General features: G+C 31.9%; 1 protein-coding gene across 2 annotated transcripts in view; it reads left to right on the top strand.

Annotated features, from left to right (window-relative positions):
- Nucleotides 1-25,124, top strand: part of PTEN (phosphatase and tensin homolog) — a 76,571-nt gene extending 51,447 nt beyond the window's left edge. For both annotated transcript variants that reach the window (XM_079138310.1, XM_079138311.1), the window contains 4 exons: nucleotides 11,109-11,250; nucleotides 16,585-16,751; nucleotides 19,318-19,542; nucleotides 21,612-25,124. In XM_079138310.1, the coding sequence (XP_078994436.1) occupies nucleotides 11,109-11,250; nucleotides 16,585-16,751; nucleotides 19,318-19,542; nucleotides 21,612-21,797 (720 nt within the window). In that variant the 3' untranslated portion in view covers nucleotides 21,798-25,124. The remainder of the gene's footprint in view (nucleotides 1-11,108; nucleotides 11,251-16,584; nucleotides 16,752-19,317; nucleotides 19,543-21,611) is intronic.
- Nucleotides 25,125-27,472: the final 2,348 nt, after the last annotated feature.

The raw sequence follows: 27,472 nt of genomic DNA on the forward strand, positions 1-27,472 counted from the left end.
TCTTTACCTCTAAGTAGGGCACAACCCACATCTCTCCATATAGATGGAGAAAACTTTTAGGGAGGGGGACATCAATCACAACTTTATTCACAACTTTAGTTATAATAATTTTATAATCAGGCAGGTTGTCCTCCAGGGTAAGCCAATTTATTTTTCATTCAGCTTCAAAACACATAGAGGGTATCATATTCATCATTTTAAGCCAAGTAGTTGCATCAGTTCCTGATTTCTTTACATCTTTCTGAACCTCTTGTTTTCTAACCATTTGTTTGTCTTTGTGACTTTTTGAGTAATAAAAAGTACCATTTATTGGTAATAGTTCACAAAATTGGATCTTAAAAATCAGGTACAAAATTTTTTTTTCATAAAGTAGAAAAGTTGTGTGATGAGCAGAATGCTAGATTTAATAAGCTAGGAGCTTTAAAAAAATGTTTTTATATAACTTTGAAAAATCTGTTGAAAACCAGGCGCACAAGCACCTATAATCCCAACAGCTTGGGAGGCTGAGGCAGCCTTAGCAACTTAGCAAGGTCCTAAGCAATTTAGCAAGACCCTATCTCTAAATAAAATACAAAAAAGATTGGGAATGTGACTCAGTCAAGTGCCCCTGTGTTTAATCCTTGGTACGGGGAAAAAAAAAAAAAAATCTGGTGAAAGCTATAAATGTTCTTCCATTAAACATGGGCATGGATACATAAACAAAATTTTACTTATGGTTTTTAATTGCACTGAAACTTATTTAACAACATAGTATATAAAAGGAACCTTCAGTTCAACTGTGAGTTTTTTAATACAAATCTCTTTGGCCACTATATATGAGAGTAATGAATAAATCAATGTGGTATAAATTAACCAAAATTAAACTTTAGTTCTCTTAGTAGTAAATTTTAATGAATGGGTTGTTGTTATTTAACTTCTTAAAATAAGAAGTAAAACTGTGCCATTTTCTTTTAACTTTGCAACTTTTAGGTCATCTTTGATATCCAGTCAATTTTGACTTTGCTTTTGGTATAAACAAATGCTGAAAACCCTATCTCACAAATAAAAGAACCACATGGAATATATAGGTTCCCTTGCCCAATGAAAGTAAGCTTGTGTCAAGAAATAAGAATTCCTTAAGACTTCAGATAAATTCATGTTGCATCATTTTCTTTGCCTTCAAGTTAATGAGATCATTTTTGGCAATATCTGCATCATAAATGCTATGTTAGGAAGGAAAGCATTATGATTCCACATTTCAGTTTTGAAGTTGAAGAGTTAAACTCTTTTAAAAGAGTGTGTATTTTATTGAGTGCACTGTTAATCTGACTAAAATTTATCTTCCAAATATCAGTAAACTTATCTGTAGCAAAAAACTTCATAGTTGCTCCCATTCTTGACAAAATCTCTTGAGAAAGTCTTGATTGAAAACCTTGGCTTTTATGAATTTGACAACTTTCACAATAGATTTTTCATGACAATTCTTGCATAGGCTGTAATTCAAAGCTTGGCACTTATAAAGCAGTAGAATACTTTGACAAGGACAGATAAGGTTTCTTTCGGTATTAATGTGAGTCTTGCCACTCTGAGGCATATGGATGAACAAAGCAGTGAGTGACCATGGCATGGAGAGCTTCTGTCTTCACCAGTGCAGCAAAAGCAGGTGTGCTGGCCGACTTTAAGATGTACTGTCTGTTATAAAATATTGAGGTTTCTTCAAGGGAAGTTTTCTCTCTTTTGGCAGAAAAACTTCACCATTTTGGAAATGTTACCAGTGTTTCCCAAAGTTTTTAAAAAGAACTCCAAAATAGGCATTATTGTAGATTATGTCACCATGCATGCAAAACTGGTAGTGGGGTGCACCAAGAAATCATATACTGAAAGGAGGTGGTATTTCTAGTCATTTCATGACCTGTTTCATAGTCTCTGAAAAAAATGTCAATTTTTTGGAATAGGTAAAAATTATCTGATAGAGGGTTTGAAACAGTGTTTTCTGCTGCAAGCTACAAACATATTTTGACTACTTTTAAGATACTTGCCTTCATCATGTTCAACTGTGTGTCTTTTTGTTTGTTTGACATTAACCAGTAGCCTGGTAGTGTGGTTTACTCAAGATTTTGAGTTGGAGCAAATAAGGGTTTTGTAATGGTCCAGGCTTTTCTAAGCTGTGCTCTCAAATATTCTTTCTTCTTCTCCCTCTTCCCTTCCTATTAAGCATACTTTCCCACCCATATATATGCATACATACCCCTGTCTGATAATAGGTGCTTCTTCTGAATAGTTGACTATATGCTGCTGATGGTGATAATTTGCCATGTAAGAAGCACTTGGGATAGTCTGTCTCATCATCTTCAAGATAAAAATAAAACTTGAGGATGCTTCAACTTTCTTATATTTTATTTTCTGTTTCTAGCTCAAGTTAAATCCAAGAGAAATTTTCATAGTCAAAAAGTGAGGACATATTCACTTTGTCAGAACATATTTAGTCATCATGAACTGGTAACATTGACAGTTCTGTTCCTCTCTAGAGGTGAGGAAAGGGTGTTTAGTGAAATGACAAAGCCCCTTGGAATATTGTGAGGTAGGGCCAGAGTGAAAAGATTGCTATTTTATGAAAATAAAACATAAATCCTACTGTATTACGTGATTAAAAAGTAGTAATATTTTTCGTCAGAACGGCTCTTTTTTGGCATCTTCCCCAAGTGAATGTGATGGGCTAGAAGGAAATAGAAAATGTAGATCTGTGCAAACTGTCAGGTATGTATTTGATAAAATTGTCATGTTTATCTGTTACATGATGTTAAAGCTCAGTTAAGTAGTTTTAGCTAAGTTGATGACTTTTAGTGTCTTAGAATAAAATAAATCACTGAGAGTTGCTGTACTTAGCTTGTGCTTAATTCACATACCTAGATCATGTTTTGGATGAATTATTCACAGGTCCTAAAGGAATGTACTCCTACCGTTTATCCCTGTGTTTATTTTAAAAGGCAGAAAAGACATTTGTGAGCAGATGCTATTGACTAAGCTGTGTTTTACTTAATGTTTGCATTTACATTTTAGGTCGAAATAGCAGTAGAAAACTAGGAATAATGGATAAAAATCTTAAGATTATTGAGGGTTCCCCACCTCCTCTAAAGTTTCTTATTTTATAGATGATAAAACAAATCCAGAAAGGTAAAATATTGTGATCAGTGTTATCTATACAGTTAATGATAGATTCAGAGTAAAATTTGAGTCCTTGCTTCATTGTTAAATTTCTCTATACATTATTAAATTCACAAATCCTGGAACTGCAAAAGAATTTTGAGACTCTTCAGAATAATTAATATCTGTATAGAATCTCCTGAAAGGTTAGATAATACTGATGAAATAGGTCTTTTTTGAAGGCTCTTCAGTCCCAGTTTATATTTTTTACAGGTCCTAGAACATTTAAAGACCCCTGATTTAAGGAGAAAGGGGACAAGTTGAGGATATTGGTCTTACAAACTTAACGCTGTAGACTTTCTCAAAAATCTCCGCAATTTAGTGGTCTTAAAGCTTTCAGAGATATCACTTGTTTGATGGTTAGAGTGCTAGTGAAATTATATATGTATGTTATATGTTTTATATATATATTTATACATACATGACATATATTGAATATATACATAAATATATGTATATATGTATATAGTTTGTGTGTTTGGGGACGTTACTGGGAATTGAACTGGGGTACTTTACCACTGAGCTAAATCATCAGCCTTCTTTCTCTTCTTGTTCCAGTGGCTTTAACCACTGAGCCACATCCCCAGCCTCTTTTTAATATTTTTTTATTTAGAGAGAGTGTCTTGCTGAGTAGGGCCTTGCTAAATTGCTGAGATTGGCTTTGAACTCAAAATCCTCCTGCCTCAGCCTCCTAAACCAGTGGGATTAGAGGCTGGATCACAGGTGCGTACCACTATACCTGGCTTTTTCTTTTGAGGCTGAGTCTCCCCAAGTTGCTTACAGCTTGGCTAAATTGCTGGGGTTAGCTTTGAACTTTGAGATCCTCCTGCTTCAGTCTCCTGAGTGTCTATGATTACAGGTGTGTGCTACTGTGAACAGCTGTACTTATTTTTACCCTTTTATGTGTAGCTAATTTCATCATGAGAGAACTTAGCTGAGCATGGTAAATTCATTGTTATACAACTGTGAAATTCTTCCTGAGCATTATCTTATTATAAATATGATTATCCAAAGTAGTTTTATTCTTAAAACATGCGGTAATACATTTATTCGCTTTTATCAATATTTCCTTTTAGGTTGAGCTTGTGTGTTCACATTTTTTAAAAACTGTCAACCTCTATTATAGGAGATGAATACATTATCTGTTTTGCAGTTTTTATAGAATTAATTTCATTAAAACTCTCTTAAATGTTATTTTGCTTATATCATTAATTATAGAGAAACATAAGAAGCTAAAGAAAATTGTATTTTGGGGACATTTATATGGGAGAATCTTTTTATTTTTCAACTTGTTTTGAAGAGAAAGGAGGTAGTTGTCATGTTTTTTGTGAAAAATTTGTAGACTTTGCAGACTCTCAAAATATTCTGACCCTATTACAGTCTGACCCAGTTATGACATATCTGCAGCAGGCAGTGGTGTAAATTACATATGGCACAGTCTTGGGTGCAAACTGACCATAAAATACAGCATTATGTTAGGAATGCCTAAATAGTACTTAAGGCTGTGAATTTTTACAGAGAAGTCAAGCAATTGATACCTCCTATTAAAAAAAAAAAAAAAAATTCTAAGAGTGAGATAACTGCTTGAGGGAAGGATGACTCCTTTATGCAGTATCTTTTAAGAATGCAGGTAAGTCAGACTTCCCTTGGGATTTTTCATTTGTATATTTGATATTTGACTTTATGAGAGTGTGCTAAATTATCCAAAAGCAAGCCATTTGTTTTTTTCCCACCATAAGAAAGCATGTTTCAGGGTTCCCATCTCTCCTGTGCCCCACACTGTGTACATCTGTACTTACTTTTCAGTATTATAAAAGATAAGTCACATGTATACTCAGCTATGAAAAAAGAGTTAAAACATCATAAGAATGCTGGTAGGTTTGTATTTTGGAAGGATTCCAAAATTTCTTAAGTTTAAAGAGGTCAATTTCCATTTTATGACAAATCTACCTAGAATCGTTGCTCTTCTCCTCTTTCCTTACTTCCTTTCTCCCACTTTCAGAATAGTGGCAAGTAAAGTAAGCATTAATATTTATTAGTATTTATTTTCTTTTGATAAACTTTTAGGGGGGATAAATTGAGCAGTTTTCATTTTCTTTTCTTTGTTTTCAAATCTGTAATGAGAGAAAATGTTTCTATATATTGTGAACTCTGTTCAAGAGTTCATTGAGCTTACCTTTAATGAAGATTTAAATCTTACAGAAATAATAAATGTTAACTTTAAATGATCTCAAGAAAAGAAATTATTTAGTTTCCTGGGGGATGAATTTTTATGAACTAATCTCATAATCAGGTTATTTTTTCCTAGTTGGTTTACTAAATTTCCCTATATTGTAACCCAGTGAACTTTTTAATATTTCTTCATTTGAAACACATAAAGTATATTCTTTTTTTAAAAAAACTCTGAATTCTCATTTTTCCTAACATTAGTTCTGCTGGACTAAACTGTTCCTGTGATACATGCTATTTAAATGTTATCCACTCTGTAGATTCAGAGAACCATAGAATTTTTATACCTTGAAGAATCTCAGCAATTATTTAATTCAAACCCATTCTAATAAAACAGATGTGCAGAGTAATCTGCCCTTAGTCATGATCTTTTTATCAAATGAAACTATATCTCTTAGCTAACCTCAAATCCAGTGTTCTTTCTATTATCTAATTTTTTAAAGTTATTTCAATCCCCAAAGTAGAAACTAAAACTTAAAAAAGAAAAAATGAAGTAGTCGTTTTACAATGTATGAGGACTTTTTCAGTTTCAAGTAGCAGAAACCCAACTCTCAAAGTAAACATAAATAAAAGGATACATTTATTAACTTATATAACTTAAAGCTTTGGCCTAGATCTATGCTCAACAGATTTCAGGAGTCTCTCTCCCTTCCTCCATCCTTCTTCCTCATCTTCTCTCTCCTGTATATACTTTATTTTCATACAGGCTCTCTGTAAGTAATGGCAAGGTATTGCTCCTTGTAGCTTTAGGCTTGCATTCTTACTACTTTATCAACTGCAATGGGAAGAGACTACAACTTGAGCAAAAATTTCTCACTTGAGTTCTGATTTTCCTGGCCTGGGCATGTGCCCATATCTGAACAAATATTCTGACCAGAAAATGCAATTCTCTGATTGGGGCAAGTATCTGAAGCTAAAGAAAAAAGTTCAGCATCACTAAACCATAGGGAGAATGATAGCTTCCCAGAAAGCAAGGAGACGGAAAAATGCTGGGCAGAAATGTCTGCTTCACAATTAATTCTGAAGGATTCTGTGGATCATGCAGCACTATTTAATATGTAACGCATAGTTAGTTTCATAGAACTGGATCATAATAATACTCTTAACTTTGAAGATTCTTCATAGATGTGAAAAATAAGAGCTTAAAGAGGATATGACCTCATTCAAATCATGTAATTAGTATGCCTGCTAATTCATAAAACCTAGGACTTCTGAGTAAAAGATTCAGACTCATTCACATTTAGGTTCAATCCTGGTTTTGAATGAAGTAATTACATGCAGTTAGACTGTTTCTTATCCTTAAAATAGAGGTGACAACATCTTGTTAAGTTGAGATAGTGTTAGGAATATGTGTAGAATATTGGCAAGTAGTGACAGTAGCTACTATTATATGTTGTCATTACAATAACAGTCATTTCTAAAGCCATATAATAATTTTATTGTGATCAACCTGAAATACAGCTTTCCAGGCTTCAAGCAAACACCATTATGTTGAAACATCTACATTATTTCTGAGTTTATAAGTGCCAGAAAAGTACTGAAGTAGAAAATCACTCTTTTTTGGTACTAGAATTGAATCCAGGGGTGCTTTACCACTGAACTACATCCCCAACCCTTTTTAGTTTTTATTTTGAGACAGGGTCTTGCTAAATTGTGTAGGGCATTGCTAAGTTGCTGAGATTGGCATTGAACTTGTGATCCTCCTGCCTCCACCTCCTGAGTTGCTGGGATTACAGGCATGCACCGCCATGCCCAGCTAGAAAATCACTTTTTAAGCTTGAGGAGTCAGATTGCGAATTTATCATATAGAAGATGATCTGAGAGTATTGATGCACAGAATATGAACAAACATTACACATCTTATGTTGTGGTATTAAGGTGATAGTCTGGTCTGACAGTATTGTGGCAGTATTTGTAGATCTAAAAGATGTGTGTAATCTATGCTTTAAAGTCTCTTTCCTAAGAGATTAATCACATACAAGAGATTTACATAAAACAAATTAAGGCTTAAAAATAAATGGTTGATTAAAGACATCAGGAAAATGTAAGTTTCAAAAGCAGATGATGGGATCGCAGTATCTGAGTAGACTTTAAAGCAAAAATGTAAAACTGGATCAAGCATGTCATTTTATATTAACACAGGGTATACTCCACATATTACTAAGCAGTTATGAACTCATATGCTAAACTTACATTAAAACATATCAAGCAAAAGGTGAATGAAAAGGAAAAAACTGTTAGAAAAGTAATGATAGGGGAAGGCTTTAATATACTTTAAGAAGGCACAAATAAGATATGTGGGTGGTTTGAATAATATGATAAAATTAGCCCAAAGAATGTGTTTCTTTTTCTGTCATCCACAAAACAACCAAGATTAATAATTCATTAGGCCATCCACAAGAAACAAAACAAAACAATTCACAAGTAGGAATTATACAAGCCCCACTTCTTGATTATAATTCAGTGGTACTATAGTTTTTTTAAAAAGTTAAATTGAAATCTATATGGAAATTTAAAACCATGTCCTTAAACAGTTTTTGAGTTAATGAGAAAATACAGATTCATATTAGAGATTATTAAGATTAATAATAAGAATTAACAAAGATAATATAATTTAAGGAATTAGGAAATGACATTTGAACTAATAAATCCAAACACTTATGATATGAAAAGGCCAATAAAATCATTATATCTCTATTAAAGTCATTCCAGGGAAAACAGAAAGGAGAGAGAAAAGAAACATAAGACCTTAAGTATTAAGAAGGAAGTAGAATTAGAATTATAGTGTGGAGGTGACATTAGAAAGGTTTCTGATGTTAGGAAATATGTAAAACTTAATAGGTGACTGCTTCCTTACTCTTACCATCTTAATCTAATAAAGATTTTTTTTTTTTTTAAGAGAAAATCAGAAAGTACAATTTAGGGGAAATCAAATAGTTTGATCAAAAGTAGGAGTATTGTAGGCACAAGGGAATTGCAAGAGGTGAAAGTAGAAAATTGGGGCTCTATTTTTATGTGATTGAATTTTACTATGTGATATGTTGTTCTTATTTAGGTGGACACCAGGATACCATTTAACATTTGAATTAGTCATCAATGTGATTAATCTTACACTTTAATAAAGTTAATCCAAGAGTGGTATAAAAGGTAGATTGAATGATGAGTCAAAGGCTGATAATCTGTTGTTTATTGCAGAATTTAGAAAGAAACTGAAATAGAAAGACCAAGACTCAAGAATGAGTGGTAGGGTGGTATTTAGTCAAAATCTGGATTTTGGCAGTTGAAAAGATGTGTAATATTCAAAGATGAGTATTCTTTTTTTTTAAAAGACTTTCTAAAATTAGATCTTTAGGGTTATACATAGTAGTTTGGTTCATCCTGACACAAAGATGAATATTCTAAATGAACTTTTAGTCACTGATTTGTCTTTCATTGTGTGTGTGTGTGTATTTGTGTGTGTGTTTAATATGCTGGCTGGTATACCAATTTCTGACCTCTGCTCTTCTACCTAGACCTTTTGCCACTTTGCTTTGGTTCCTTAACTTTTCTGTAACCCTGTGTATATCACTACTGTCTCTCAGCTTTGTTTCCTTCTTGTAGCAGGAAGAACTGAAGGGTTTAAATGGGAGTTCTGAAGTTTATAATTTAGGTTCAGCTGGTATTCATGCATAATTATTCGCTCAGTGTTGACAACTAGTAAATTCATGTATTCTTTACATTTGCCTAGCTCCTTTTGTTAAGGATTAACTGAATCTAGAAACACCTGCATTATAGATGTACAATCATTTACTACTTGAGAAAACTTTAAAACTTTGAAAACCTTTAGTTATTGCATGCAAATCTCTGCAAAAAATGGAGATAAAGAGAAAAATATCTACCACCCACTGAATCCCAACAAATAATAACTTTACAACTTGGTCTTCTTATAGATTTGTATTGACTTTAAAATTTTTTCAATTTGTTTAGTTTTTTTTGGCTAGATAATAAATTCACATGGTCCAAAAAAGTATCATTCCCACCCATCCTCCATCTTCTGTTTCCTCCATTAGCAATTATATATTTTATCTTGATAAATGTGAATGACAAGTTGTTTGATGAAGTTGCAGAAAATAATGTAATAATAAACCATTATAAGTCTAAACATTTTTAAAGTTAAGGAGGCTTACCGTTAATTTTTGTAACTTTTTTGGTACTTTACTACTGTTCCTGTAAGAATACATACAAATAAAATACCAGCTATACCAGAATTATACCTTAACACAGATAAACTTTAATTAAACTGTTAAAACTGTTAACTGTATCATTTGTAGTTTTACCTTGCTTTCGTGTAACTGCATTGGGTGTTCATTTCTCACAAGAATCTTGTTAAGAAGGAAGGGTACATAATATTATCCTCAGTTTCCTGAGGAAACAAATTGGGATTTGCATTTTGACTGTCAGCATTCAAATCCAAGTCTTCTGAATATAAAATGTATGTTCTTTACACTATGGCCAGAATCTTAAATCGCTTGTTCTGATTTCAAATGGTTTATATCCATTTTTCAAACTTGTGTACGTGTATGTATGTATAATTATAATAAAATCATGCTAACTTTTAAAAAACTGATTGTATTATAGTAGTTATCTTCATACTTGACATTCAGCATATTTTAAATTCACAAAGGTGTGCTTTATATTTTTCATTGAAGGAAGGATATTTGTGTACAGAGTTTTTAATGCATTGGGGAGGTTTAGGTGCCAATGATAACTTAAAGGGAAATACTGTGAATTCTTTTACTCCTGAGTATAAAAAATAATTTTCTACAAGTTGCTTCTAACTGTTATACTTAATGTTGTTTATTATTTGCCTTGTATTTCTAAATTGAGTTTTTCTTAAGTCACATTGTGTAGCAGGAAAAAACCTTAGGATAAGCACTTTAATACCTCATTTATTCATCATCATTAGTGAATGTATTATTGCATATATTATTTTTTTTTAGACAATTCAGGTTCCCTTTTAAAATATGTGACATATTTAAAGCATTTTTAATACTTGATATTTTCTAAAACATTTTATATTCCCCTTATCCAACACAGAGATATATGTGGCACAGGAACATCTTTAAGTACCTCTGTTAGTGGACTATTGGATTCATTAACGTAAACTGAATACTCTTGTTTTTCTTCTGTCCTGAGGCCAGCATATCTTTTTGCCACTGCTTTATCTGCCTCTTAAAGGCAGTTTGCATTATCTAATTTGCTGATTCTATCTTAATTTGCTAGGAAAAATTTGTAAAGAATTGTGTGTTTAATAAGAGTCCATAAATCCTTGTGGGGAGTCATTGGTATAAAGAACATAGCTGTAATACAGAGGCCTTTGACAGTTATTTTGGATATGCAGTGGCCTTTGCTAATTGGATTTCAGGGTTAGAGCATATTTGTGAGTTTTGAATAAATGAGGTGTTATTGTATTTGAAGGAAGTTGTTATTCTGATATTTTCCTTTGTACTGATGTTGCTCTGATTTACTCTTATTATTGAGTTGAGCTGGATTTAAATATTAATTAAGGTCAATTTTTATATGTATATATTTTCCAATGGGTACAACCCAGTTACCATAGCAATTTAGTAAAATAACTGTAATGGAACTTTTCTTTTGAATTTGGCTTCTCTCTCTCTCTCTCTCTTTCTCTCTCTTTTTTTTTTTCTGTCCACCAGGGAGTAACTATTCCCAGTCAGAGGCGCTATGTGTATTATTATAGCTACCTGTTAAAGAATCATCTGGATTATAGACCAGTGGCACTGTTGTTTCACAAGATGATGTTTGAAACTATTCCAATGTTCAGTGGCGGAACTTGCAGTAAGTGCTCTAAATTCTCATCCTACCATGTTTTGGAATTCTTTTATTAACACATCTAGAAGTATATATAAAAATCTAGAAAGAAATTTACCACATTTAAATATTTATGCAGCAGAGTATATTTCTGAAGTATCCAAATTAATTGACTCTATTGTTCATCTCCTTGGACAGAGGAAGCCAAGAACAGTAGATTTTAATGTTTTTGAAGTCAAATTATGTTTAGTAAGGAAGTATTCTGTGTTACAACCACCAAATGCAGCTTAAGTTCTGGGAAGATGACTGAAAAACTTGCTTCATCAGAGGTTTAGCATGAGAGTGATGGTGGGATTCATCAGTTTACTGGTCTTGGGGCAAGGACCAATTCTTTCATCTTAAGAAGATGGATATTTACATTTATGATGACTGAACAATGTAAAAAAAAAGGAAGAAGTGATAAGACAAGGCAGACGGTCAAGTATGAAGAGTGGGAAAAAACAAACAAACTGAGTTTTAGAGTATGTGGAATGAGGAAGAATACCTGGATTCAGATTTGAATTCCAATCTTAGTTCAGTCATTAAAGTATTAAGCAACTCTGGGCATACTATCTACCCTTCTTTGAGTTTTCTCATCAAATGAAATGCAGAGATTTTAAAATCTGAAACTTCCTGAATAAGTACAAACCATGTCACTGATGTCTGCTTCTAGTGTATTTCTCTTTTACCCTAACTTTGTAAGCCTACCTCATCCATCCCTATCCTGTTCTGCTTCTCTGCTATTCTTAGTTAGAGTTCTTAGCTAGACTGATGGAAAGCTTAAAAACTGAATCCTAAGCAGTTAGTCAAAAGACTCCTAACAGTTTTTAATACTGGAACTTAAATACTATCTGGAAATCGTCAGTAATGTTTTCATGTTTAAGAAATATATTTTATTAGTATTTAAAGGACAACTTTATGGTTCCTAGATTAAATACCCCTTCACTATTTCTTTTTTTAATGTCTAATATTATTTCAGTGAAATTTTGTAATTAGTGGTTTTAAGCTTTTTTTTTTTTTTTTTTTTTTTTGTGGTATCAGGGATTGAACCCAGGGTCATTTAACCACCAAGCCATATTCACAGCCCTTTTAAAAATATTTTGTTTAGAGACGGGTTTTGGTGAGTTGCTTAGGTACTCACTAAGTTGCTGAGGCTGGCTTTGAACTCACAATCCCTCACCTCAGCCTCCTGAGCCATTGGGATTATAGGCATGTGCCACTATGCTTGATTGGTTTTAGCTTTAAGCTTTGTTTCTTGAAAATATTTGTTTAATTTAAACATATTTTATCCCTAAATTAATTTAAAAATTACTTCCTTGATTTTTTTTTTTAAAATCTTTGACAAGTAGATGGGATTGTCTACCAGAGCTTTCCCGTTTAAGAGTAAGGCAACTTTGTCAAAGATCACAGATTAATACAGCATATTAAAGACTTCTTAGGAACCTCATTGATTTTTTTTTTTTTTTTTTTTTAAATCTCAGTATAATTTTTAAAACCGTTTGAGTGCAAGGCACTGGGGTGTTGGAGGTGATTAATGTTGGTAGGGACTTAACAAAAACAGAGGAAAAGGAAGAAAAAACTTCTTACAGTGTAGATTTCAGTGTAAGGGCCAAATGGATGGTATTATGGAGATAATGAGAAAAAAAGAGAACATTCAATCTTATTAGTATAATTTTTTCACATTGACCTCTCTAGCAAAAATTTCTTTTCAGTTCTACTCAGCCTGCCTATATTTAATCCCTGTTTTGTTTTTTGGTCTCACAGTATTGCATTTCTTTCTAGACTTAAAATTATTAACTACTGAAATATTTTAAAAATTTTTGTGTTTATTAAAATTTTCCTTGTTTACTAAGATCATTAAAATATAGGTATATGATGTTAAATTGGAAGTTTTATTTATAAATTATTAATGTATTCATAAAAAGGAATTGTCAAAACATTTTCATAAAAGAAGTCCTTCAGCGTGTGTGCAGGTTCACTCTCTTTTTTCTTTGTCATTTTTTGTTACTGGGGCTTGAACTCAGAGGCACTTTACCCCTGAGGTACATTATAGTCCTTTGTATTTTTTATTTTGAGACAGGGCCTTGCTAAGTTGCTGAGGTTGACCTTGAACTTGCTATCTTCCTGCCTCAACCTCCTGAGTTGCTGGGAAGTGTGTGCCACTATGCCTGGCAGTTCACCAGCTCTTTATTTAACATTGAGGAAAGCATACAATTTAGATTGATATTAAATCTGAAGGAAGTAATAGGAATAGAGCAGGCAATAGGAAACAGCTTGAACTAAAGCACATAAAGGAAATGAACTGGGAAAGTGTAAAGACAGCATAGAACAGAAATGGAATGTCAGTTAGAAAATCTTGAATGGGATTTTAAACTTGGTTTGATAAATAATATAGTATCATGGTAGTATGAGAGATTTAAACCATGTTTTTAGGGTAGTTGTATAGAAGGTTGTAGAAGGCAAAAATAGTGAAAAGAAAACCAATGTGACTTGCCTTATGCCAGATGTGCTAGGGTGAGCAAATAGGTGTTTAGTTTTTCCTTAGTGATTTATATACAAAGATTTCATCAAAGTTTTAGTCCTGCTCAGGTAGATGATTCACAGAAAGGAGAAGAAAGAAAGTGAACCTGAAATTTATAGACATTTGGTTTTAAGCATGTTTTAAATCTGATGAAAATGAACTTTTCACATGGAGATATTCAGTGAGTACTGGGGTCTAGGTTCAGATATAGGTGAAAGATATCTGGTATTTTGGGATGCATAAAGAAAAAGACTTCTTAAACCTTTTCATGTAAATGTGTTGTGGGGTAGGAAGACTTGGAATAAAACAAAAGGTGAGGACTGAGATGAATGGCAACTTAGGTTCAGAAAGGAGAAGGGAATCAGTGAAGGAAAGAAAACTAGTGGTGAAAAATAATCCGCAAAGTTGTCAGGGGTTCGCAACCTTTTTCTTAGTTATTTTAATATTTTGAAGTGAAGGAAAAGTTTATTTTCTAAAAGGGTTAAGAATGTTAATAAAGTTGATTGATGTGGGTTTCTGTCTCTGCACATACATACAGACATACCTATATCTATCTATCTGTATATCTAAGAAAATTTAAATTTGATTTTTATTTACTCTAGGTATGGTTCCTGTAATTTCCTTAGAATAATCAATCCTATCAGAAAATGTATCAAAATGGTGTCTTAGAATTCAAAAGAACCACACTAATGTTGGACTTCTGATGAGTTAGATGGTTCCCGTAATTTCCTTAGAATAATCAATCATATCAGAAAATGTATCAAAATGGTGTCTTAGAATTCAAAAGAACTGTGGTTCTTTTCTAATGTTGGACTTCTGATGAGTTAGACGTTATCTAAAATGTGAAATTCATATCGTAGAGTATTTTCCTTAGTGTTTTGAGGAAACTTACTAATTTTTGGTACTGAAGTTGAACCCACAGGGTTCTTAACCTCCAAGTCACATTCCCAGCTCTTTTTATTTTTGATTTTGAGACAGGGTCCTGCTAAGTTGGTTAGGTCCTCACTAAGTTGCTGAGGCTGACCTCAGACTTGCTGGGATTACAGGTATGCACCACACGTCTGGCAAACTTATAATTTTTATTAAAACATTTTAAGCTTAGTTTTTAGAGGAAATTCTACTTCATACCAATTTGTAATTAGCTTGAAAATTGTTGGTAACAATTTTGAATTAATATAACACATTTTCATCTTGGCTAATTTATCACAACTTTGAAATTGTAAGTTGGTTTTTTGCTTATTTGAGCTAGATTTCCTGTGAAAATTTCAGTCACATAAAGACTTGTAAAATGGTTTACTGCACTTTGTTCTTTAGTCAAAGAAGTGAAATTTATTGGCAGATTGTTGGTGTAGCATTTCCCCTTTTGGGGGTAACCTTTCCTCATGATGTGTGTCTTAACAAATCCATATTAGAAAAACCCCACATACTTTTGTCAAACATTTATTATGTGATTACTGATATTTCTTTAGATATTACAGAGGTGTACTGGTGGGTGTTTATTAAACTGGAAATTCATTTAGCTTGGTTTGACTTTTTGCCTCATTTGCAGTCTTTGGTCACATTGATTAAAAATAAGAGACTTTTTTTTGTTTTTTTTTTTTTTGCCTTGAAGGATAATAATGCCTTTTGAGGTGCTGAGGATTTTGTGTGATATATACATATGTATGTACACACACACGCACACACACACACACACACACATACATATATATGCAACATGTATATATTTCTCATATACTATATGCAAACTTGTATTTCTGTTCCTTTATTGTCTTGGCATGTTTTCTTTGAGATCTTCTTATCTCCTAAGATTAATCAATGGACATTTTAAAAAATTCTTCAGTATACTACAAATGAATTATGCTTTGTCAGGTTATTTAATTTGAAGTTTTTAAAGTTGTAGAGTATTAATTTTCATTAGTCTTTCTGTCACCAAAGTTATTAGCTGTAAATGAATTTTGAGAATTTTAAAATAGAACAACAATCTCTTTTCCACACTTTACTACCTTTTTTAGTTGAAATGCTCACAAAAAAACATGATGAATTTTGAGCAGTTATACTTTACCAGCTATTGTAAAACAGATACAGTCCAAAGTCAGAATGGTTGTTAATATGTTTTGAAGGGAAGGGAGGTTATGCTGTAATTTACACTTAAGGACTGCTGCAGACATCTCAAATCATTTCCTTTCTCATGGTGGTAACTTTTTGTACTTTTAAAATAAAATGTGGGCTAGAGGTTAAAAAAAATGGTTAATATTCTTATAAATACTAAGTGTATTATGCTTTATGCTTGAGGAATTTATTATGGCTTTGTTGTAGGTTGTATGTTCTCTTTCCTCTTATGAACATGTAATAATTTTTATTTTGTGATTTTTGGCACAAGCTAGAAGCTTCAAAATACTACAGTGAATATGTGTTTTAAAAGTTACCATTTACGTAATTCACAAATATTCCAGAAAAATTATTAAAATTATTTTTATACTTTATTTTAGAATTTTAGCATAATTTAAAAGACAAGTCTTGATGTTACTATATTGCTAGATGTCCTCTCTTGGTACTAGTTTATGAGACAGGAGTTGACTATTCTACTACTAGAACCTTATTTTATAAATTCAAATTGGAGAAAACCATACCTTGATTATATTATTGACCTTATTTATTTCTACTGATTTGTTTTAGATCAGGAGTACAGATGTGGATTTACCATTTTGTATATAATACTGATAATTGATCATTAAAATAGCTTTTGGCAGTTGAAGGCATTTCCTGTGAAGTAAAATAGTATGTATTTAATCATGCAGATCCTCAGTTTGTGGTCTGCCAGCTAAAGGTGAAGATATATTCCTCCAATTCAGGACCCACACGACGGGAAGACAAGTTCATGTACTTTGAGTTCCCTCAGCCGTTGCCTGTGTGTGGTGACATCAAAGTAGAGTTCTTCCACAAACAGAACAAGATGCTAAAAAAGGTTTGCACTTTACTTTTTTGGGGTAATTATCAAAATAGGCATACCTTTAAGATTAGCCCTGAATCTTTTACTTAAAGCTTTTAGTAAGGCAGAAGTCATTCTATAAAGAAAGATTAAAAGCTATATTTTATTTTATGATGAACACTTAATGAACTATAGTTAGTTTTCTTCAATGGTTAGATCTGTGGATGCTTTACTTTCTGTGGCTTTAATGGAACATCAAAATGGTAAATAATCTTGTTAGAAGGAAAAGTCTATAGAACATTGTAACATGAAATTAAATTTTCTTGTTTTATACAAAGAAGTTTTGTAAAAGTGTTAGATTGTGTACATACCCCCATTCAGTCAGTTAATAATCCTCTGTAAAAAGATGGTGAATTAACTGAAAAGAAATTAGGATGCAACCATAGGTTTAAAAAATACTAGACTTATAAACGGCAGTTAAGATCTGTTCTGTGGTCTTATGTAATGATACAAACCATTTTCCTCCATTTTGGTTATGTTTCTTGAGAATTGGTTATATTTATATTTAGTTTCCCCATATTTACTAAATATTTAGCTTTTTAGTTAGGAGAGAAATAGTTATGAAGAGGAAGTAATAATGAATGAAAAAATGTGGTATTTAAATATGCAGGTTTAGAAAGTTAGTGAGATTTATATTTTACTGATCTATATTTAGAGATGACAAGATTATAAAATAAAACTATCTTGATTTTGTGTGGACATTAAAAGTGAACTTAAGGTGCAAAATTTTTAAGTAGTAATGGAAAAAAAGCCCTAATTTTGTGTAATGTTGCTGCCTCGTTAATCATACTAGATATTTAAACATTACCAATTTTTTTTTTTTAACATTACCAATTTTTAGACATGTCAGAAATAGGATTGATTTAGTTTTCCCAATTTTTAGTTTTTCTTTTGAAGGAAAATTAGAGGAAGTTTCATTTACTACAAAAATTTTTAACACTGTTCTGACTTATCAGAAATGTTATTTCCTTTATTCAGAATCCAAGAATCTGGGAAAAAAATCACTGAATATTAAAGTGATATTTTTCCCCAGAAACACATTTTCTACCCCCTTGTGTAAATAAAAATTAAATATATCTCAGTAGCTTTGAAATAATATTTTTTGGGAATCCAGAAAGTATTAGCAGATACTTCAAAATCAAGATAATTAGTAAACTTTGGGTTTGTGTGTGTGTGTGTGTGTATGTGTGTGTGTGTGTTTTCTCCTGTACTTTATGAGACTCGTGTATATATATACACATAAAATTTTATATTTTGCTTTTAAAAATACATGCCTGCTTCACTATTTCCCTGTAGTTTTAGGAGGGTGTTCATTTTTATTTTTGTTCTTCTGTACTTCACACTAACATAAAATCAAAGGTTAAATATTTATATTTTTGTGTGTCTTGTATTACTTCACATTAGTTTTCAATTTTACATGATTTCCCCTGTCTATAAATGTCTGCTTTGATTTAAACAAGCAGTTTTAGTATAATCAGCACACATAAGAAATCCATATTTTTTGAAATTTAAATATTTTCTTCTAAGTAAAATGTAATTACTCAGTGATTTTTCTAAAATAATTGTAATTAACAATTTTTTTAAAAGGACTTGCCATGTATGAGATTGTCTTGCTAGGTACTGTTAAAAGAATGAAATTCAAGAAATAAAATTCTTAAAGAGTCTTAGCATATTCTTGGGGCAAAAACAAAATTTCAACATAAATTAAAATAGAGGTTTTAATGGCAGCATAAGGCATCAGATAAGGTGTCACAATTAACTGTCAAATGACCCCACAGGCTTAACTTTTATATTAGGTCACCTCCAACCCACACCACACACAATTTTATTATGAAAGTTTTCAGGCATACATTGTCATTGAAGAAGGTGGGATCAATTAGATTTAAATATTGCTGGAGAAGTAAAAATGTATTTACCTTGCTTCTTGAGGAAAGTACCTTATAAGAACTTTTACTAAAATATCTGAGATTTGTTTATATCTACAAATACATAAACTCAAAACATTTTTTAACCTATTTTGTCTCATCACCCCAGATGCAGAATACCTATAAAAACTTGAATATGTATTCTATATTTTATGTAATATATAACAGAATTATATAATAAATAACAGAACTATGTAATTATAATAGAATTATAATTACATTAATTGATATTAGTTAATATATAATTTCTATATTGTGATTTCCAACTTATTTTAATGCATTTGTTTCAATTTTGTTGAAATATTTGCAGAATTGAAAACTTGACTTAATGGGTTAAAACTAGTATTGGACTAAAAAGGAATATTTTACTTATAATTTTAAGACAAAAGTAAATTATCTCTGATCTTAGGAGATTATATTTTTGCTCTAAAATTTGAAGAAAAGAAAAATTCTCATAAATGTGAATTCAACAGATAACCCACAGATTGTGTTTACCTTTATTTGAAATATTGAATGATACATAATTTAATTTGTTGACTTCGTGGGGGCAGATGTTTTATAGATGACATATATTTCTTTTTTTAAAAAAAACTAATTTGTTTCTTTTATTTTTATAGGATAAAATGTTTCATTTTTGGGTAAATACGTTCTTCATACCAGGACCAGAGGAAACCTCAGAAAGAGTAGAAAATGGAAGTCTATGTGATCAAGAAATCGATAGTATTTGCAGTATAGAACGTGCAGATAATGACAAGGAATATCTAGTACTTACTTTAACAAAAAATGATCTTGACAAAGCAAATAAAGACAAGGCCAACCGATATTTTTCTCCAAATTTTAAGGTCAGTTAAAAGCATTGTACAGTATTGGTGAAGACATGCATGCATCTGGGTGTGTGTGTGCACAGGCACATGCGTATTTCTATTTATAGGCAAGAATTCTTCAGATTAAGAAAAGCAATTGGTAAACCTCAAATGGTTGTTTGCCATTTTTCTTCCCTATTTCTTATTCTACTTGGTTTTTTTTACTTTTTTAGCATGCCCTTTTTTTTGTTTTATTCTTGTTTTTCATTGTAACAAATCTAACAATAGTTTATAAGCACAATACTAGGAATTCTTTCTTTTTTTTTTCATTTAATGTATGATTTGATTTTTTTTTTTGATTGTAAACAAATGGGATACATGTTGTTTCTCTGTTTGTCCATGGCAATACTAGTAGTTCTTGAGAGGGAAAGGTACATGTTTCATAAGTGAAAATAGGTCTAATATTAAATACCTCTGGATCTTAAATTTCTGTTTAAAAGTTTCCTTTAGAATTCACAGGTTTCCATTTCCTTTTTTTTTTCTCTAAATCTGAGTTTTTCTCAATTAGACTTTAAAATATCTTTCTCTCTTTTATTGTTTTCTCTTTTAATATTACCAGAAGTTTTATATTTGTGATTATAAATAAAAGCTGTTTTAGTAATCAGTACACAGTTACGATGTTATATCATGGTAAGTGCTATGAAAAATAAAGATAGGATAGAAAGTAATCTTGTCATTTTTTTTTTTTTTTTTTTAAACCCAGGGTAGCTTGAGAATGCTTGATCAAGTTAATGACATTTAAGTAGAGGCCTAAATGAGATGAGTGAGTTATACAAATATCTGGGAAAAGAGGGAAGAGTAATTCAATGCAAAAGCCCTGAGACAGGAGTCAATGTTTAGTATATTTGAGTAACATTAGACTTTTTGACCAAAAGGAAGTTGGTAAGAAAACCAGTTCTGGAGTAGAAAAGTTATGTTTTCAGCATAAGAAAGATGTAATCTGAATTTTGTCTTTGAGTGGAAGATAAAAGATCAGTTAAGAGGCTGTTGGCAGTGGTTTAAAACATTCAGGTGAGAGATGGTTGCTTGGATGAGAATAGTGGTATTGAGGGGTAATGAGAAACTGTCAGATAGGGTATATATGGTATTTTAAAGGTAGAAATGTAAAGAATTTACTGATTAAATGGATGTTGGTTGTTAAAGGAGATTTGAAAAATAGAGAAGGGGCTATAGATAGAACAGAATAAGCAGGGGATTAAGATCCCATATTTACTACCAGGTATGTGTCCTCTAACATGTTCCCTAACCTTTCTGGGTCTTTGTTTCCTTCCTTTAAAATGGAAGTACCTACTATATTAGGGGTGTTTCAACAGTTATTTTAATTATGCATATAAAGGCCATTGACCTACTGTTTAGGCCACTATATGTTCTATGTTCACTTCCCTCTCTCCTCAATTTAGGTGAAATTTTTAGGGCTGTATGCATCATTGAATCAGTATTTATGTTTGTATAATATGGTTAGTATCAGAAAATACATTGAGTTTCAGACAGGTAGTAAGAGAAACTTTCAGAGTTCAGCCATTTGTAGCTGGGTGAGGTGGCGTACACCTGTAATTTCAGCAGCTCTGGAGGCTGAGGCAGGAGGATCTCAAGTTCAAATCAGCCTCAGCAACAGTGAGCGCTAAGCAACTCAGTGAGACCCTGTCTCTAAATAAAATACAAAATAGGACTGGGGATGTGTTTCAGTGGTCAAGTGCCCCCTAGTAAGAATTCAGCCATTTGTGAATTGAATTTCGTGACTGAAAAATTACATTATGTTGAATGATAGATGAACTTCAATCTACATTTCTTTGTAGCATTATTTAGTGAATGCTTGTAGCTTATGTTTCTTAAAAAATAGTATATTAAGATCCCAGTTTGTTTTTTCAGTATTTAGCAGGAAAGAATATATAAGAACTCTCAGAAGAGGGTTATTTGAAAGACAATTGTCCTTTAAAGATATGTTTGTTATAGTATTTTTAAATGAATCTATTAAAATACATGTCTTTGCTAAGTAATTTAAGATTAGTCATAATTGTAGATTTACATTTTTTATTTTCTTTTTCTAGGTGAAGCTGTATTTTACAAAAACAGTAGAGGAGCCATCAAATCCAGAGGCTAGCAGTTCAACTTCTGTAACACCAGATGTTAGTGACAATGAACCTGATCATTATAGATATTCTGACACCACTGACTCTGATCCAGAGAATGAACCTTTTGATGAAGATCAGCATACACAAATTACAAAAGTCTGATTTTTTTTTTATCAAGAGGGATAAAAATACCATGAAAACAAACTTGAATAAACTGAAAATGGACCTTTTTTTTTTTTTTTTTTTTTTTTTTTTTTTTTTTTTTTTTTTTTTTTTAATGGCAATAGGACATTGTGTCAGATTACCAGTAATAGGAACAATTCTCTTTTCCTGACCAATCTTGTTTTACCCTATACATCCACAGGGTTTTGACACTTGTTGTCCAGTTGAAAAAAAGGTTGTGTAGCTGTGTCATGTATATACCTTTTTGTGTCAAAAGGACATTTAAAATTCAATTAGGATAAATAAAGATGGCACTTTCCCATTTTATTCCAGTTTTATAAAAAGTGGAGACAGACTGATGTGTATACGTAGGAATTTTTCCTTTTGTATTCTGTCACCAACCTAAGTGGCTAAAAAGCTTTGTGAATTACAGGTTCACATCCTACCCCTTTGCACTTGTGGCAACAGATAAGTTCACAGTTGGCTAAGAGAAGTTTCTAAAGGGTTTTGCTACCTTCTAATGCATGTATTTGGGTTGGGGGAATGGAGGGAATGCTCAGAAAGGAATATATTTTATGCTGGACTCTGGACCATATACCATCTCCAGCTATTTACACGCACCTTTCTTTAGCATGCTATCATTATTAATCTGGACATTTGAGGAATTGGCCGCTGTCACTGCTTGTTGTTTGTGCATTTTTTTTTAAGCATATTGGTGCTAGAAAAGGCAGCTAGAAGGAGTGAATTTGTATTGGGGTACAGGAATGAACCTTCTGCAACATCTTAAGAATCCACAAATGAAGGGATATAGAAACAATGTGGGCATAGAAAAGAAACACAGCAACAATGACTTAACCATATAAATGTGGAGGCTATCAACAAAGAATGGGCTTGAAACGTTATAAAAATTGACAATGATTTATTAAATGTTTTCTCAACTGTAATGACTGCTCCATCTCCTGTGTAATCAAGGCCAGTGCTAAAAGTCAGATGCTATTAGTACCTGCATCAGTCAACAATTTATATTTACTTTAAGTTTTCAATCATATACCTGCTGTGGATGCTTCTATGTGCTGCCTGCAAACTTCTTTTTTCTCATTAAATATAAAATATTTTGTAATGCTGCACAGGAAATTTCAGTTTCATATTCTACAGTAAGTGGTTTTTTTTTTTTTTTCTTTAAAGATTTATGATGCACTTATTCAATCCAGTAGCTGTCAGCTGTTCCACCCTTTTGACCTTACACATTCTATTACAATGAGTTTTGCAGTTTTGCACATTTTTTAAATGTCATTAACTGTTAGGGAATTTTACTTGAATACTGAATACGTATATGTGTATATTAAAAAAATTGTGTTAAAAAGAATTAGAGTTGCAGTAAATTTTCAACACTGCATAAATAAGAAGGCTTTTAATTTTTTGGTAGAAATTGTCCTACACGTGCTTTATTGATTTGCTATTGAATAGTTTTTTTTTAACATGCAGTGTTGAGTCATTTCATAGTGTTAGAGTTGGGACTAGGGCTTCAATTTCACTTCTTAAACACCATCACATATTTGATATGCCCAGACTGCATATGATTTTTAGCAGATACAACTACTATTGTAAAACTAATGTGAAGATACTATTAAAAAGGATTTTCCCCCCAGAAATTTGGTGTCTTTCAAATTATACCTTGACTTTGACATTTGAATACCTAGCCATTATATTTCTTAATGGTGTAGAATCCCATTTTCAATAACTTATTGGTGCTGAAATGTTCACTAGCTGTGGTCTGACTAGTTATAATTTACAAATACCGATTGCATAGGAACTACTAGAGCAGCATTTATAGAATTTAATGGTAAATAGATTAGGCAGAACTTGATCTAAAATTTTCTTGGTAAATTATGACATTTTCCATACCTCATCAATTTCACTCAACAAGTAAAATTTTTAAATTTTTAACAAAGCTCCTAGGATTTACACATTTATATTTAAACACTGATATATAGAGTATTGATGGCTCATAAGTTAAATTGGCAAAGCTGGAGACAACTATTCCTAAGATCTCACCATTGAAATTTATGATAACCATGTGTTTCATAAAAGCTGAAAATAACTGACTAAAATGAAAGTCATTATTCCTGTTTTGAAATTAGTTATTAATATTGTTCTTTTTTTATAGTTTTGGGCACAGCATATTAAAACATAACTTGTATTGTTCCAGTATGTAACATGGAGGGCCAGGTCATAAATAATGATATTATAATGGGCTTTTGCACTGTTATTATTTTTCCTTTGGAATGTGAAGGTCTGAATGAGGGTTTTGATTTTGAATGTTTCAGTGTTTTTGAGAAGCCTTGCTTACATTTTATGGTGTAGTCATTGGAAATGGAAAAATGGCATTATATATATTATATATATATATATAAATATATATTATACATACTCTCCTTCCTTTATTTCAGTTACCATACCCCTAGAATTTGACAAGAATTGTTATGACTGAAAGGTTTTTGAGTCCTAATTAAAACTTTATTTATGACAGTATTCATAATTAACCTGAAATACATTCTGTAGGTAATCTTTCCCAAGTTTCTGGAATGTTTTCTTAGACTTTTTGGATGTGCAGCAGCTTACATGTCTGAAGTTACTTGAAGACATCACTTAAGAAAGCTTACATTTGGGCCCTGTACCATCCCAAGTCCTCTAACTCCTCTTGGACATTTTTGCCATAATTATAAAAGGGTAGTTGAATAAACAGCATCACCATTCTTTGCTGTGGCACAGGTTATAAACATAAGTGGAGTTTACCGGCAGCATCAAATGTTTCAGCTTTAAAAAATACGAGTAGGGTACAAATTACATGTTTAGTTATAGAAAATTTGTGCAATATGTTCATAACGATGGCTGTGGTTGCCACAAAGTGCCTCGTTTACCTTTAAATACTGTTAATGTGTCATGCATGCAGATGGAAGGGGTGGAACTGTGCACTAAAGTGGGGGCTTTAACTGTAGTAGTTGGCAGAGTTGCCTTCTACCTGCCAGTTCAAAAGTTCAATCTGTTTTCATATAGAATATATATACTAAAAAATTTCAGTCTGTTAAACAGCCTTACTCTGATTCAGCCTCTTCAGATACTCTTGTGCTGTGCAGCAGTGGCTCTGTGTGTAAATGCTATGCACTGAGGATACACAAAAAAAAAAAAAAAAAAAAAAAAAATAATGTGTACAGGATAATGCCTCATACCAATCAGATGTCCATTTGTTATTGTGTTTGTTAACAACCCTTTATCTCTTAGTGTTATAAACTCCACTTAAAACTGATTAAAGTCTCATTCTTGTCATTGTGTGGGTGTTTTATTAAATGGGAGTATTTATAATTTCAATTGCTTAAATCCATTGAAATTTTAAATAATGGGCAGCCAAATACGATTAAGAAGTTTTCTGTAATTTTTTTTCCCCTCTGCTGTCCTTCAAAACCTATTATAAAAGAATAGCCTTTGTCAGTTTGAGAGTAGAGTATATGTCTACTCATGTGGCTTTTCTTTATAATTCTGTACTCTGCCATCAACATCTGGGAAGCATCATCTACTCAGTGTGACTTGTGCCATATAAAAATTGATATTCCAGAATAGTCTAAAGGACTTGTGTACTTGAATTTAATATTGTTATTTGTTAATATTCTTGAAAACTTAAAGACTAAGGTATATCCTTTCAACAAAACATAAGGTAATAAGTGAAAGTATAGCTTGTACAAATGTTTTGAAAGTAAAGCAGACCACTAATGTAAAAGTGGAATTTAATGTTATTTCAAGTTTTATAATGTTCTCCATGTGACTTTTTAAAAGTAATTGTGAATGATGTGTGATAATGTAAAGAAGTATGAAGGCATGTGTATTCACACACTTTTTTATAGGAGTCCTAATTACTATGGATGAAAACAATTCTGGAGTCAAGTATTTTGATTTATAAGATATTTTGGTGATGTTTGAAAAATAGAGTTTACTGGCATTTTGTTTTATATTATGTCCTCACTATGCTGTAATTTGAGCTAGCTTGGTTCACGTGAATGCCATCACCATTTCCATTGAGAACTTTAAAATCACCAGTGTTTAACATGCAGGCTTCCAAAAAAATCAAGACCCTTACATTTAACTTACTGTAAACATGAAACTATGGTTTACAGTTTGGTTCTTTTATTTTTGCCAGATGATTAGCAATATATCAAAAGTTTAGTCTTAAAATGGCTTAACATGTAACTTTTATTAATTAGAAGTTGCTGGTGTAGACAAATATTTTTGAAGGGAACAATAATACTCAGTCTAAACTGGTGTAGGAACAGTACCTAAAAAGTAAATAAGGTAATGGAGAAAAACTTGAGTTAGAGACTGATTTTCCTATAGAATTTTATAATGATAGGAAGACTGGTGGTAAGGTAAAGCTGCTTTAATCTAGCTTTTTTTTTTTTCCCTTCCAGTACTGGGAATTGAACCCAAGGTGCATTACCACTGAGCTACATTCCCAGCCTGTTTTATTTATTATTTTGAGACAGGGCCTCACCAATTTGCTGAGACTGGCCTCAAACTTTCAACCCTCTAGCCTCAGTCACCTGAGTTGCCAGGATTACAGGCATGTGCCACTGCACCTAGCCTGTTTTTCCATCTTTCAAAGAGATCTTTTAAGTGTATCAGAATGTAGGTAGCCACTGTGACAAACTGATGTTGGTTGGTAGCTTTAAACATTTGCAATGTGAAGAAAGGAAAGGACAAAATAATTTCACTGGTAGTACTCTGGTTCTTAAATTGGCTATTTTTAGAATATTTTCCCAGCATAATAAAATAATCATAATCCCACCTCCTGGAGACATAGCCATTATTAATACTTTAGTGACTATACAATCATTTTTTCTGTATATTCATGTATATATTTTCTTTAAAAATGGAATTTATACTGTGCATATTCTCAAAACCTTTTAATTTTGTGTTTCCATCATGAATTTGTAGAATGTTCCTTTGCCTCAGAAAATGAAGAGTGATTTGATCACTTTCTAATGCTACAGAAGCAGATTTTGTGTAGTTACTGAGAGTCCTTTCCAATTCAGTGGGTTAATCATGAATGTTTAAATATCCTTGGCATTAAATACATGTCTAAGTAAAAGTTACATTTATTTAGCATAGACAAGCTGAACTTAAGCGCCATTTTAAACAAAGCAGAATGTGTGAAACAGTGTTAATTTCATCATCTTTCTATTCCTCTTTTAGATTGGAAAAAAATTTAACTTTTTGTGTTTAATAGTTCCCAAATAACTTGATTTGGAGCAAATTAATTTAATCATCAACACCCGCCCCACAAGTAAAACTGCTTTTATCACTGGTTTATCATTCAATTGTCTTCAAATCTGTGCTCTTGTGATTTACATCACATCAAAAACTTGAAATTTCATACATCACCCTTTAGCTCTGAAACCATGTTTAGTACTAAGGTGGGTTTAAAACATACAATTCTTTTTGACAATTATTTGAAAATTTTGGTGAAAAAACATTCAGCTGAGGGCAGTGTATAACTTATAAACCAATGTATTGATACTTTAAAAACATTTTTACATATATGAGTAAATTAACTGCCATCTTTGAGCATTATCACATTTTAAAATAAAGCTGCCTATTTTTAAATGAAGTGTTTAACAAGGATT

Source organism: Sciurus vulgaris (genome assembly GCF_902686455.1).
Source record: "Sciurus vulgaris genome assembly, chromosome: 4".
NCBI classification, from domain to species: domain Eukaryota; kingdom Metazoa; phylum Chordata; class Mammalia; order Rodentia; family Sciuridae; genus Sciurus; species Sciurus vulgaris.